The sequence below is a fragment of the Lepidochelys kempii genome, chromosome 7 (assembly GCF_965140265.1).
Source record: "Lepidochelys kempii isolate rLepKem1 chromosome 7, rLepKem1.hap2, whole genome shotgun sequence".
Lineage (NCBI taxonomy): Eukaryota > Metazoa > Chordata > Testudines > Cheloniidae > Lepidochelys > Lepidochelys kempii.
Genome location: NC_133262.1, coordinates 29,242,481 through 29,257,705, shown reverse-complemented (window position 1 = coordinate 29,257,705; position 15,225 = coordinate 29,242,481). Strand labels below are relative to the sequence as shown.

The 15,225-nt window shown below is 43.1% G+C and overlaps 1 protein-coding gene across 1 annotated transcript in view; it reads right to left on the bottom strand.

Annotated features, from left to right (window-relative positions):
* Nucleotides 1-14,297, bottom strand: part of SUSD3 (sushi domain containing 3) — a 63,259-nt gene extending 48,962 nt beyond the window's left edge. The window contains exon 1 of the mRNA XM_073351573.1: nucleotides 14,044-14,297. Within this exon, the coding sequence (XP_073207674.1) occupies nucleotides 14,044-14,131 (88 nt within the window). The 5' untranslated portion in view covers nucleotides 14,132-14,297. The remainder of the gene's footprint in view (nucleotides 1-14,043) is intronic.
* Nucleotides 14,298-15,225: the final 928 nt, after the last annotated feature.

Below are 15,225 nucleotides of genomic sequence, written 5' to 3'. Positions count from 1 at the left end.
CTAGATGAAATTACTATAAGGTGTGTGGCAAAACTGGCTAAGAAACCATACTCAAAGAGTAGTTATCAATGGTTTGCTGTCAAACTGGGGTATGTATCTAGTGGGCTCCCAGAGGGGTCTGTCCTTTGTCCAGTTCTATTGAATATTTTAAATAATGACTTGGAAAATTGAACATGTTTATAAAATTTGTGGATGACACCAAGTGGGGAGGGGTTGCAAGCACTTTGGAGGACAGGATTAGAATTCAAAATAACCTTGACAAACTGGAGAATTGGTCTGAAATCAACAAGATGAAATTCAATAAAGTACAAAATACTGCACTCAGGAAAAAAAATCAAATGCACAGCTACAAAATGGGGAATAACTGACTATATAGTAGTACTGCTGAAAAAGATCTGGGGTTACAGTGGATCACAAACTGAATATGAATCAATGATGTGATGCAGTTGTGAAAAAGCTAATATCATCCTAAGGTGTATTAACAGGAGTGTCATATATAAGACCCAGGAGGTAACTGTCCTTTTCTACTTGGCACTGATGAGACCTCAGTTGGAGTACTGTGTCCAGTTCTCGGTGCCACACTTTAGAAAAGATGTGGATAACTTGGAGAGAGTCCAGAGGAAAGCAATCAATTGATAAAAGGTCAGAAAACCAGACCTGTGACGAAAGGTTAAAAAAAAACCTGGGGATGTTTAGTCTTGAGAAAAGAAGACTGAGAGGGACCAGATAACTCTTTTCAAATATGTTAAGGACTGTTACAAAGACTATGATCAATTGTTCTCTGCATCCACTGACGGTAGTACAAAAACTGTAAAGGGCTTAATTTGCAGCAAGGGAGATTTAGATTAGATATTAAGAAAAAACTTTTAACTAGAAGGATAATTAAACTCTGGAATAGGCTTCCAAGGGAGGTTTTGGAATCCCCATCATTAGAGGTTTTAAGAACAGGCTAGACAAACACCTGTCATGAACAGTCTAGGTATACTTGGTCCTGCCTCAGCATGGGAAGCTGTACTGGATGACCTCTCAATGTCCCTTCCCATTCTACATTTCGATGATTCTATATCCTGCAGTTCTCCCTTTTTGCATTGCCTGAAGGGTATATTAATCCACAAGAAGTCCAAACTATACATCACGAAAAATGCTGGATGGGTTTGACTGACAATATATGTGATTCTCCCTACTTTGAATATGAGGAATATGTCAAATCTGTGTAAGCTGATTCTTCCTCATGTCTCTTAGATTACTTTTTTTAAAGTGGATTTGCTCTGGTCACTGTACCGCACTCCACGATTGATTTTCCCCCCAGTTTACATCAAAGCAAAGTTATTCTGGTCCATAAATCTCACTTTGAGATCTAATGAAGAGAGATGGAGTGAGTATTTTTTCTAATAAAGAACTAATTGATAAAAATAATCAAATGAAAAACAAGATATTTAAAGAGGTCTCTGGTAAAGTAAATGCCAAGTTTTTTTCTGCACTTTATTAGTACATTTACCAACAGTATTAAAACCATAAGCTACAATACCTCAGAGAAGTAAATGTATGACTTCATTAGCCAGCATGGAAATGCTTCATCAACCTAGAAGCATTCATTTACTTACCTCTTCACTGCTATTTCTCTGTTTAAAAATATAATCAGCTGTGGAATTCACCAGAATTATGCCTGTAAGCAAACCATTCACAAATAAAAATTACTCGTGAAAGTGATGTCAACTGTTGTTTTTGTGACTAACTTATTTAGTAAATGGATCAATTATTTCTGTAGTGACTCTGTCTTCCCCTTTTGCCTCTGGGTATCATTTAATCCTGTAATTGATTTCTGATCACTCCATTCCATTATAAAGGACATAAGGTAAGAAATAACATACGTGCTCTACTAAATATACAACCTGAGTCTTAGTCTCCAAAATGGAGAGCTTAAACAGGATAAAATTAAGAGTATTTTAAAACAGGAGTATTACTGGCTCTCTCGTCAGAATTTTAACAAACTCAATCTATCAAATACTGTAAAGCACACACAATGACCAGGCAAACAGGCATGCCACCTAACAGAACAAAACCAGCACACAATAAATAAACCATTCTGGACAGGTTGGGCCAGTCCTGCAGTCCTTTCTAGGCAATGTAGGATCAAGTTTTAGATGCTACTTTGAAAGCCCAATCGGGATTGATTTTTGTGTCACTGACAAGAGCATTATCAATGTTTACAAAAAAGAAAAACACATATAACTGTTTCTAAAATACCACATGCTGCCAAAGAGGGGCCTGAACCAACTCCCTGGCTCTGAACACCTGTGAACTTTGGAGAGGTTTTGGATCTGGCTTCACTAGCTGGCATCTATCTTTATAAAAGATATGAAACAAAACCACTCATGCAAACAGTGAAACTATGGATCTATATCTGGGCAACACCAAATCTAGTTTGGATCTGGAATTTGCAGCTCAGGTACATCACTCAATACAACTTCCTTTCTCACCAAGGAATAATAAAAATGGAGGAGAGAAAAAAGGGTAATTCTTTCTGCTGGGCCAACTTCCCTTTGGCCCTTTTTTTATGGCCCCCTAGTTCATCATTTCATCTTTTTCCATTGAATAAAGGTACAAAGATCTTAGTGAACAACCATAAAAAGGTAACCAAATGTAATCAAATTACTCACTGCTCTCTTAAATATTCTACATAGCATCCTTTCATCTGCAGCTGATCTTGACACTCACATCATCTGCTCTGACACTAAAGTCATTGTGTCACATTAGCATTGCTTCAGGATCACCCTGTCTCTTCTTAACCAGATTTTGTGAGGCCGGGAAATAGCCTCTCTGGCAGCAATTTCATTTATTAGACAGAAAGCTGGTGAAGTCTGTAGCTTTATACCTAAAATATTTTCAGCTTCCATCATTATTTTTTCCCAGTGCTCATGAATAACATTTAATTCATTAAACATGTGCAGCCAACCACAGGATTTTTGCAGACAGTCCAAAATGATAGGTTAACCAGCAGCCATATTTTGTAATTGAAACAATGACAACAGGAAATGTTAAAATTTTCCCTTATCCATAAGAAATTTCATGTACTATCTTGGGATAATGTTCAAAACGTCTTGGGTCATCATACAAGAGCTGCATGAAAACTGTCACCAAAAGAAGCCACATCTATAGTACATTTGTGATTGTTTCATGACAATTCAGATTTTGTCTCCAGTTTAACATCTTGCTGACATGTAGATCAAATCTCCACGGAGGGAAAAAAAAAGCTCTTCATAGTGATTCTGTCTTTTGTGACTCTCTCATAAGGCCTATATAAGAGCCTCGGGTATAATAGAACTAGTAATCTTTTATGAGGTCAAAACCTTTAAATCACATTGCTCTATCTTATAAAGAGAGAAGGCTATGAATAGCATAGGCGTGAACATTCCTTTTATTAATTGTTAAATATCAACTCTTTGTGTGGTGCTTTACCAGCCACAAAAATTAAGGCAGTCCCTGCCCAAAATGATGACCACATGAAACAAAAAGGCAAGTGCTCAAAATGGAGATAGGAGCTATTGTTGGAAGACATCAAACAGAAAATTGCATATGCATCGCTGATTGGCAAAAAGCTTTCAGGAGCCAGCCCACGCCAGTCCACGTGGTAGAACACAATGGTTCGAGCTAGTCAAAACATTTTTGCAAAATGGTTTTTCATTGAAAGATGTGGCTTTGCTGAAGCCAAAACATTTTGTGGTGGTGTATCGATTTTTGGATAGGAACAGGAAGGTTTCTGAGGTCCCAGGTGGACTCTGGTTACTAAGAGAGGAGAGACCCAGACTGAAATTCTGACTATTCAAATCTGAAAACAGGATGTTTCAAGACAATTCTGTTTTAGGGAAATGTTTGAACGCTTTTGGTTTTGTATGAAATCAAATTCCAAAACCTCGAAAACTGTTATGAAGTAGAATTGTTCTCCAGCTCTAATAACAATACAGTGTCAGCAATGGGGCAAGACCAGTTTGCTGTGAAAGCTATCAGGCTTTGCTTTTCACTCCACAGCTACTCAAACCCTCTAAGGGGCACCACAAAATGTTTGTGGCGGGGGTGGGGGAGGTGCTGGAAAAGGGCAGGAGGTTTGGGGTTTTTTTTTTTTTTTTTTTTTTTTGCAAAACAGGTAAAAAGGAGATCTCCTTCCCTGTTCCCCATCCTTGGGCCCAGTGGTAAGAATTTTTCATATGGCTCTGATAGTGAAGATTTATTAACACTTATTTGATCACCAGGGCAATTTACAGAGCAGGCTGCCAATGGGGATGGTAGCAGGATATGTGCTGCAGATAGTTAATGTATTAACATATATTAGAACCTATAATGTTGGGGCAGATTTTTATTTTATTTTACTTATGTGAATTGCCGCCCACGTTATAGCAGCTTTATAAATTCTATGAAATTCTGTAAAATTGGCAAACCTTTCCAGTATCCTTATGAACGTTTTGCAAAGACAAAACTATAATTTTTTACCCATATTTAGCTATCCCTCTGAATGCCTCAGTAAATTAATCTTTGACCAGTTTTACTGTCTCTGAAAACAAACCAGCAACATAATCTGGAAGTCCCCCACCCCTTTTTTAATAGTTAAAAAATATAAACAATCTGTTTCTATCAGTAGCTGAACATTACAGTATGTCCAAAGAAGGTCAGAAAAGATGTAGTTTTCTGTTTTTGCTTCAGATAGAGATTGCCTTAATAAATTACCCAGGGTTTCAAACCCAGCATGGCTTACTGAGATAAACTACTAAATATGCACAGGTGGGTTGGTCCAGCAGATATCTGATCAGAAAATGCTGTTTTAAAAAAGCTGCTCTATTCATCAGTCTTCCTTATATTGCACTGTATCATGCTGTGTTAGCCCAAAACACAGTAACGCAGCCCCATAAACTTGACCTGGCCTGTAGAAAGTGTCTGGCTGAAAGAAGAAAAGGCTTTAATTGTAAACCAAGCACAATATTATCCATAATACTCTTGAGTATATTACACAGACCCACACATATATATAATTGATGTGCCCTGCTAATCCTCTAGGGATAAAGCAGTGGGAGCGATGAGCTGATCAGATATGAGGGACTGAGGATTTAAGGTACGCAGTAGCCCTGGGGGAGAGGCAGAAGAACAGAAAACAGTTATCTGAGCACACATGATGGAGAAATGAATAAAAAATATGTTACTATAACAATATCAGGATGTTTGCCATGTTTTCATTGGCTTCAATGGTTCATTTAATTTGCAGTGTAAGTGGGGGGATTCAAATGCTGCCTGCAAAAGCTCTCTGATGAGGAAGAAAAGAGAGCCTGATCCTAAACCCAGAACAGACTATTATTCACCGGGATTCTTTGTAGTACATATATATGAGGAGACAGATTCACTTGCCTGCTCTGTTACCTTTATAAAGGGAATGGAGATCCAGCTAGCACAGAGTCAGAGTAGCTGCCTCCGAGGCCTCACTCCCAACAGGCTTAATTGCAGGATCCTGTTGTGGGCAGGGAAGGGTAGTCCCCAGCTGATGACCCCCTTCCTTACAACTGAACTGAGCACGGTAGAGAACCTGGCTTCAGAGCTTTAATCTGCATTTGACATATTATGAGTCAGACCCCCGGCTGGTATAAAACAGTGTAGCTAGACTGGATTTCAATGAAGCAACACCAGTATACATCAGCTGGGAATTTGGCCCAATAGAGAGTGGCAGGTCTAGACTATCTGGTGTGGTACATTAAAAAGGCGTGTAAAATACATATATTCAGGAATTAACACAACACATCAAACCAGATGTCTATCCTGCCTCTGACTGCGGTCTTTCCCTTTTACCTCAGGATTGCCAGTCTTTTGCTCACAACTTGTGTGCAAAGCAGAAAGTTCCCAGCCGAGTGGGCCCTATAAGGAAAATTCTGCAGCCCACACTCTCCTGGGTCAAAAACTGCCTAGTGGAATGGAGTGGGAAGAGATATCAGGGAACTGGTTACAGCTCCCTAATTCTCAAACTGCTCTGGCCCCAACATAAGTTAAAATAGCCTAGGGGCTGTGCCAACACACACTAACAGGCTCCAGGCCCCAGTTGAGAATTAACAGAGTCAGTGCTGACAGGCTATACCCTGCCCCCAACATGCTCCCTCCCATCCACTACACTGGGAGGAGGGGCAGTTGGTGCATGAACTGGTTAAACCACTTTATACCATCTGATAGCTCCCCTAAACTGGGGTGATTCTCAGCTGTCCAGTTAGAGTCAGGCAAGTCCACGTTAAGCCACCTGAGTTGTGCAAAGAGGCAGGCTCAAGGGTTGAGAATTTTGCCTGTATCTTCTCTCCCATGCTGGATACTGGCCTGTGCATGGTTCCTTTTGCTTTTGAACAATGAAGGCTGTTCTTTAACTGGTTTTCTGTTTTAGGCTGCTAGGTGTGTACTAAAGAACTGTGACCTAGCATTCGCAATTGTCAGCGAATAATTGATTTTTTTGAAGAAATCAGTGTTAATTAGCAATAACATGTAATTTATTTTGGTGATAGAAATCACTCATGTATTGAGAACCTAACCAAACAGACCGATTTAACAATCTTCTCTGCAGTCTTATGACTATGTAAATTTTTTCACTGCTGAGGTCAGACTTCAGGATTCCAGATCCTTTTCACGGTGGAGGGTGTGTGTGTAGCTAGATAGATACAGATGTGGTGAGCATGCATGTGCACGTGTGTTAGTAGGAAAATAATACTGTTAAATGGCACAGAATTAAGCATGTGCAAGGGTTTAAAAGCAAACAGCAACTTGAGCTAAAAGCCATAGAGGATGAATGTTTTATCTTTACAAGATCTGCTTATGGACTTGATTCTGCAAGGTGCTGAGTACCTTTGGTTTTAGCAGGAATTGTAGGTGCTCAGCATCTTGCAGGACTGGATCCTGTAATAAGAATTAATGGATCCCAAGAGATATCTCTCCAAACCTGAGAAGCAAAGCCACAAATGCTTCACAGTACAATCCAATAAATGCAGGTTTTGGCTTCCCTGATCATGAGGATTAGTGAAAGATGACAGGAACTGAAAGCAGCTTACTGTTTTTTACTACTGTCATGAGAAGGAAAAGCAAAGTGAACCATTGTAGATTAGTTGTCACAAAGCTGCTAGCATCCTGAGCTACTGTACCAAAGCAGAGCTGTCCCTTGCCTTTTCTTGCAGAATGCGTATTTCAGATACTGAAGACCTGCATCCCTCCCAACTGTTCTTCCCCTTATGATTTGTTTAATTAATTTACTGTTGACTTTAAGAGTGTCATACAATGGCCTGCGAGTCTGTGTGTTTAGACAGAAGAATACAATAGGATATTCTACCATTCTCTTTTAAAATGGCAGTCAAGTATTAGTCCATATCCAGGAAATGACAATAACAAGCCAAATAGTGCAATCCTTACTCACTTAGGCCCAGATTTTTAAAGGTATTCAGGCACTGCTGCACTCAACATTGCAACATTGCAACTCCTGATTTAGGAACCTAAATCCCATCAACAGCCAACGGGATTTTGGCTAAGTCCCTAAACGCTTTTTAGTAATGAAATTTAAGCTCCTGAATCAGTTAGGCATTGCAATGCTGAACTCAGCAACACCAAAATACCTTTAAAAATCTGGGCCTTTAGCAAAACTACCACTGACTTGTATCAAAAATTTGTCTGCACAATGGGAGTTTTGTTTATTTGCCCCCAATAGCGAATGCACCTTGCTATCTTTTTGCGAATGGTTCTGCATTTTGTAGCTTATGTGTTTAAAAATATCTGTCATCTAACAAAAAGCAGCAAACAAAAGAAGGGAAGCATGGAAGGTACAACAGTATTCCAGCAAGACTGTAAATCGTTTCAGCCTTATTCTTATTTCTTGATAAAGTCAATACTGATCTGTAAAATAACGGTTGCTTATCAGCTACTGCAGCTGAGAAAAAACATGTCAGTTTCCATGCTGAAATTAGCTTGGGAGTGAATGGGTTCTACTGAAATAATTTATCCCAAATATTAAGAGCTGAATCTTGTGCTCCTTAGTCTATATGGAAAATAATGGGAGTCTTGCCTGAGGAAGGTGAGCAGAAATTAACACTAGATACTTAACCAAAAGCATCGAGTTCTCTTTGATTTAGCTCTTAGGGTAGAAATCTTGTGATGTTGGGCTCTCTCTTGGAATTTCAGGACTTTCCCAGTTCTGACAGGATGGGAACAGCCAAATCAATTGTTTTTTGGTGTTTTATCTTCCTGGTGACACCAAAACCAGGAAGTATACAGCTATGTGACTTCAGATTTTTAAAATCTCAAAGTTTCAATCCAAACCAATTGGTCCATCCTTAGCTGAAACTCAGAAGTCGAGATGTAGTTCACCTGTATAATCTGAGTAATTTAAAACTAAATTTAAAACTAAACCAGACTAAAGCACTGGCTAATATACTGCAGGGAACAATCTTGCATTGGCAGAGACGGGCCTGGATGACCTAATAAATCTTGTCCACCTCTGTTTTATGCTGTTCTAGGATTTTATGGCATATACAAAAATTGTAATAATTTTACGTGTCACATAGGAGATAAACCCACATCCTTATCAGCTGAAATACTGTTACCTTTACTTCTTTATCTTATATAATCAAAGATTTTACGTTGATCTCAATAGTAAAAAATGGAAGAAACTACCAGCCATATATTCCAAGTTGTCTCACATTTTGGCCAGTGGAAATAGAAGTTAAGAAGAAACCTGGAGTCTTTTTCTCCCCAAGTCTACAAACTCAAATACATCATCCGATCACAGGAAAATAGCAAAGAGCCTCTTGCCAGTCTTTGTACAGAGCAGAGCTGTTCATGGCTTTGAAGAACAAGCTTACCTTTGGTCTTCCGGGACAAAGGAAGAGTGACCATAAAATCTCTGTGCACATGTTCTCTTGGCTTCTAAGGTACCAACATACTTCAACACCTGCCTGCAATTCTATCAAAAAGCTCTGAAGTCTCTTCCTTGGGGTGCTGCCACACTAACCTCCAACATGAAATGGTTCCATGCAGAAGATCCACAAAATAGCTACAAACTCCAAATCAGGGAATGATCTGGTGAAACACACGAGGAGTCAGGGCAAAGCCTAAGTACAGCTGTGCATACCCCACACCGGAAAAACAAAGGGCCAGATCCTCAGCTGCACTAGTGCTGTGCATAGCACAGCAGGGGTGATAAGAAACCACCATTATGTCTCCCTCCACCCCGTACCTATGCGATCAGCCCAAGGTGTAGCTTACAGCAGCCTCAGGGCTGCTCTGGGCTGTGTTTGGCTGCAAAAGACCTCAACGGGCTATTCAAGCAGCTGAGGGGGCAACAGAACAGAGGAGCACTCTGACCAAGCTCCCTTTCCCAACCCTGGCATGCCACCCACATTAGGGACCACAAACTGGGGGCAGAGCAGTTACATTGGCTCCTTCCACTAGGAGGTTCCCCAGGTAGCCAGTTTTATCAGCATTCCAGATGCTTTTTCAGAGCAGTGCAAAGGAACTGGGGAGGCATTGGAGGAGAGGACAGTGAATATCTGCCCACCAGTATACATGCTAACAATAAGTTTACGCTGCTCCAAGTAGCATTAACTTGTTCCTGGCAAAAATTCAGAGAGTGATATGGAAAAAGTAAATGTGTTTGTGGATGTTTAATCACACAAGCACTGGGGCCAGGGAAAGATGTCATCTCAGCTTTGGCAAAGGTACCTGGAACAGTCTCCCTCACCTTTTCACACACTAGGCCCTTTATTGCAGACTCTTCCTTCCATAGATATGTCTAGTAGTGCAGTGCTCTGCATCTTCCCCAGCATGGTTTTTGCAATACTTTGATCTCTTTGGTGTGTGGCTCTAGCCATGCCTGCTGCTAGTAATACACATTTTTTCTTGTGACTGAATGGTATAATACATACTAACGTACATAGCTCAGGTTTAAAGTACCTTTTTGAGGATCTTAGCCCACTGCGCAACATTTTATCACAAAGGAGAACGTAGGACACGCTGCTGGAGTCTATTTTCGGTCAAGGTGAGAAAATGTGCCAGAAAAACCTACACTCAGAAACCTGGGGAGGTAGCATCATAGAAAGTGGAGCATGTTTGAACTTCATTGCTGGGAATTTTGAGGAGCTGTAACTCCCTTTGAGTTAAAAATCTTTTTAAAGAAGTTAGACTGTGTAGATGAACATCTTTTAACTTTTCTTTAGCCTTTTCTCATTAACATATTAATGCAAACAGACACTTTGCATCACTTTTCTCATGGAGGGCAAAAGGGATGCCTGAGGGAGTTTGTCTACATAGATCATTATCACCAGCTTCTCATTTGTGGTCTGGAAGTTTACAATGAAGACACGCCACTTGTGCAATATGAAAAATGATCACCAGTACTATGAAAGAGGAAAAAAAATCTTGCACAGTACAACAGTTGGCCTGGGGGAAACTCAGTTTGTCACCAGCACTCTGCATATATCATTTCTCCTACAAATATCCCCACATAAATAATGTGGTCTCATTTTAAATTAAGTGTCTCACATAAAGATATAATTTAGAATTATATGACAACTAGTCCATGACAACTAATTTTTGGTTGACTATCCAAACCACTAGTGCAGATTTAAAGACTGTGTCAGAGTCAGCTAATTCAATGAACATTTTTATGACAATGAATTGGTATTTAACTATGATGAAATTCATGCGGAAAAGGGAACGGAACGGTTCAGTAGGCCCAGACCCTGGCCCAGGGGATAGATTTCACCTCACCAACTTTTACACACACATACTCGCACATGCATACATGTGCACATGGACACACACAGAGTTTGCTAGCCTGAAACAGACATTAATTACAGCAACAAAATGTATTACTGTCAACACAGGTATTCTACATTAAAAAACAAAAATTGTTGTTTAAAACATTTACTGAGGCCTGCCATAAGTGCAATAAGATGGGCTGGTTTGATAGCCTACAGGTAAGTGCTATATGCTACCAAGCAATTAAATTAATTCAAGGCCAGATTCGCCCTGGTGGAACCAGATTTCTGGGGTGAAATCCAGGCTCAGTGAAGTCAATGGGAGTTTTGCCATTGATTTCAGGGGGTTCAGGATTTCACCCATGGGCCACACTGGCACAAGGTCTGAGCCACCAATGGACAAGTCACCAACAAACCATGTTTCAGTTGTGGGCCCAAAGCAAAGCCCCAAAACTGACCTGACACTCTAGGGGAAGGGAGCAGAGCCAGACAATTTTGCAAAAGTCAATGAGCATAAATGCAGAGCAATACAATCTGTGTTTACACATAGCTCTTAATTCTCAATACATGTTTCCTAGAACTTGGTTATTTTTCATATGAATGGTTCTAATAAATCTAATGGATGGTTAAACGTATGTAGTAGACATAATGTAAAGCATTACCAAAAAATGCTGGACTGAATGTGTCTGATCATTTCTATCAGTATGCTAAAATCAGATCATCAATATAGCCTGTTAGAACCACACAAGCAAATTAAATCAGTGCAGCATGGCATTCTTGAGGACAAGCTGAATTGTGAACAGAAAGGACGGGATTTCCAAGAGCCCTCAGCACTTGGCTAACTCTGCTCCCATTAAAGTCAATGGTAAAACTCCCTAAATATTTTAGGGCCAGATCCTGCATCAGGATCCACTAGCATCAACCCTCACTGAAGCTAAAGGGACTCTGCACAGCTGCTGGGACCCATGCTGTCAGATTACATTGCAGAATTGGAGCTTTAGTTTGTGCCTTAAATCTTTTTGCAACATGTAGGTATTCTATTCCGCTAACTCATTGTGCAAGGAAAAATGAGATTTTCCATTTTCTGCCAGGTTAATCTGTAGCTGTCAGGAGATTATTTCATTTTAATAACATAGATCTTTGAATCTGATATTACAATGAAAATGTATTCCTTTCCCCTTTAAAGTGATACACTCATTTCACATGTCTATTAATCTAAGCGTTTCTTAGATGCCCCCCACCACATTGTAAATAAATATGGGACACACACACACATACACACACACACAAAGAAGATGACTTCAAACTTTTTACCATAATTTAATTCCATTCCATTATATTTAAAGTTCAATAAAATCCTTTCTGGAGCAGCCTACTTAAAAAGGCTAGTTATTGCAGCCAGCTTGCCCTGCATGGGTTGGCTCAAAAACATGGTGCATTCCTCTTATGTTTGTTTCTTCAAAATACTTGCACAGATCAAACATACCAGTATTGCATATCCAAAAGTGTATAACAAAGTGAGTAAAGTGAACTCGCTGGGCCTTTTGCCTGAGTAAGGACCGCAAGATCAGGTCCTTAATTAGTACTTCCATGCAATAGCTCAGCATGTTGTTAAACTCATTGAGGTATGCTTTGTGTCCCAATAATAGACAATATGGTCTAGTGTACGCAATCTATTAGACGTAATGCAAACCAAGGCAATGGTTGCTGATACCGAATATTTAATCAAAACTATCATAACAGGCAGAGATTTAGGAATAGAATTTTTCCTCTAAAGGCAACATCATTTATTACTATGATTATTGTAAATGGAATCACAGCTCTGTAAAACATCTTGCTAGTGAACATGCTTTACAAGTCCCAAGCAAGCAGCTCGCATTTTTCTTTCTAACTGAATTATGTCGATATTCCACCTTATCTTTTTCAAAGCTTTTACTCTGAATAGAGTCTTGACAGCTTTTCAATACAATTACACCAACGTACATGAACCTTTCCAGCCATCACGACCACTAAAAGGCTATTATGAAATGATTACCATGGAATTGCAGCTACATTAGGGCCAAGTCATCTGCAGAGACTCACTTAATTTAAACCTCTTTCACTTATCTGGAAAACTTTGAGAAGGTGGTGGCTGGTTAGAAGGGATGGATTACAGGAATTCTTGCAGGAATGAATCCTTCACCCATTGAAGTCAGTGGCAAAAGGCTCACTGAGTTCAGCGGTGCAGGCTCAACACAATTACCTGCGATAGAAAGAAGGAATTCTGTGTAGGGGGTGATACCAACAGAAACAGAGATGCACCTTCAAAATGAGTACTCAGGCCTCTCCTCTCAGATTGGCCCAAACTGTAACTCAGGGTTGGCTTTGACTGAAAAAGTGCAGGAAGCAAAGCTGATTACTCCAAACTCCCTTCTTAAAAGACCAAGGAGCCTGCATCATGATGTGGTCCTCGCCTGAGAATAAAGGAATTAGTTACTCCTAGGGTGCCCAGTGCCTCACAGCTCGGTCTAGTACTGCCCTGTGTACTATACCATTGTGACAGGTTTCGGAGGGGCGGCCCTGTCAGTTTGTATCAGCAAAAACTACGAGGAGCCCTTGGGGCACTTTAGAGACTAACCCATTTCTTTGGGCATAAGCGTTCCTGGGCTAGGTTAAGCGAAGTGGGTTCCAGCCCAGGAAAGCTTATGAGCAAAGAAATGGGTTAGTTTCGAAGGTGCCCCAAGGACCGCCCGTTGTGAGAACACGTGTTATGCGGCTGCATTCCGTTAAGGTCCTCTGCCTGCACGGAGCCAGCTTATTTGATGACCCCGTTTGACACCACTTGCCTCTTTGGAGCTAGGAGTCCCAAATCCAGCAAACTGAGCTATGGCTACAGCAGAGAGTCGGCAAGTCAGGGCCAGTGAAGGCCATTTAAAGGGGTCCGGACTGCTCTCCTCCTCTGGCTTGGAGCCGCCACGCAGCTCCGAGTGCAAGTTTACGGTGCATTTCAAATCCGCACCGGAGCTGAAGTCTGACCCCGCTGGGCAAAAGGTGACCCCCCCCCCAACAAAAAAACAAACCCGGAACTGAGAGGCTGCTCCCTGTTTCCTGCAAGTGGGGTGAATCCCCAGCAGTGTGAGTACCCCCGTCCACAGCTCCGACCCTCCCCGCTCCGGCAGTAGCAGCAGCCCCGCTGACTCCCCGGCTCCCACAGCCAGGAGCCGCCGGCACACCGGGCACAACCAGTCGGCGGGCTCAGCCCCGGGAGCAGCGCTCGGCAGGGCTGCTGCAGCTCCGGCTCCCTTACCTGTGTAGTTCTTCGGGGCATTGCGCCCGTCCTCCCGGGGCCCGCCCGTCCTCGAGACATCCAGCCCGGAGGCGGTGGCCGTCTGCATGGCTGGCGCCCGGGCTGCCCTCCGCGCGCGGCTGGGGTTGAGCCCGGCGAGCTCGTCCCGCAGGTGCAGGGTTCGCCGCCTCCAGCTCCCCGCGGCCCCTCCGAGGCGGAGCGAGTCGCTGCCCAGCAGGACACGCGGCGGCCGCCCGGCCGGGCGCCCCCTCCCGCCCCCCGCAGACACACTCACTTCTCCTTCCCCCGGTTCGCGGCTCTCACTTCCCCCCCCCCCCCCCCCGCCGCCTGCGAGCTGCCGCAGCCGGGGGAAACGGGCTGGCACCTGGAGACCTCCCCCCCTCCCACTTCCCCTTCCCCTTCCCGCCGATCTGCAGATCTAGCCGCTTGCCCGGGCTGCAGGAGACGCGTCTCCTTCCATCCTGCCCCTGCGCGCTCCGGGATCCCCGGACCGCTTGGCAGCCAGAGATTTGCAGGCAGCCAGCTCCCCTGCTGCTGGTCTCGCCTGGGCCAGAGGCGCGACACCGGCTCCTCAGCGGCGAGCCCCGGCCGGGCACTTGGGGGGCTGATAAAGGCAGGGGAGAGCCTGGGAACGCAGCTCCCCAAGCGCAGCCCGACCTGCTGGAGACCCGTGGGCACCCAGCCCCGCAGGGGCTTGGACGCCTGCTTGCTCCAAGACTTGGCTGTTTGCCCGATGATGGCTGGCGCGGAACTTCCAGCCGGTGCTGGGACGGCAGGAGGGGGCTCCTGACGATCAGCTGGCGAGGGTGGGACCCCCTCCCCCTTCCTGGAAGTCACCCTTAATCCCTGGCCTTGGCGCTGATAACATAATCCCCAAACGCGGCAGCTGGGGCCTGGCCTGGCTGACCGGCTGGAGGAAGCTAAACCGAGCGGGACTGGGCTGAGGCTGCAGGCAAGTGCCGTCTGCTTCCCCTGGGATACCCTAGTGATAGGGAGAGGGAAGGCCCAGAGGGCGAGGGCAGATGGTGGCTACAGGGTGATGAGCATTTCTTGACTCACGAGGGTGCTTCTCACATCTGCAAACACAAATGAGAGGCAAAGGGAAGGTGCAGAAAACGAAGAATGCAGGGCAGGGGCAAGGCACAGCAGCAACACAAAGGTTGTCGGTGTATTTATGCAGGG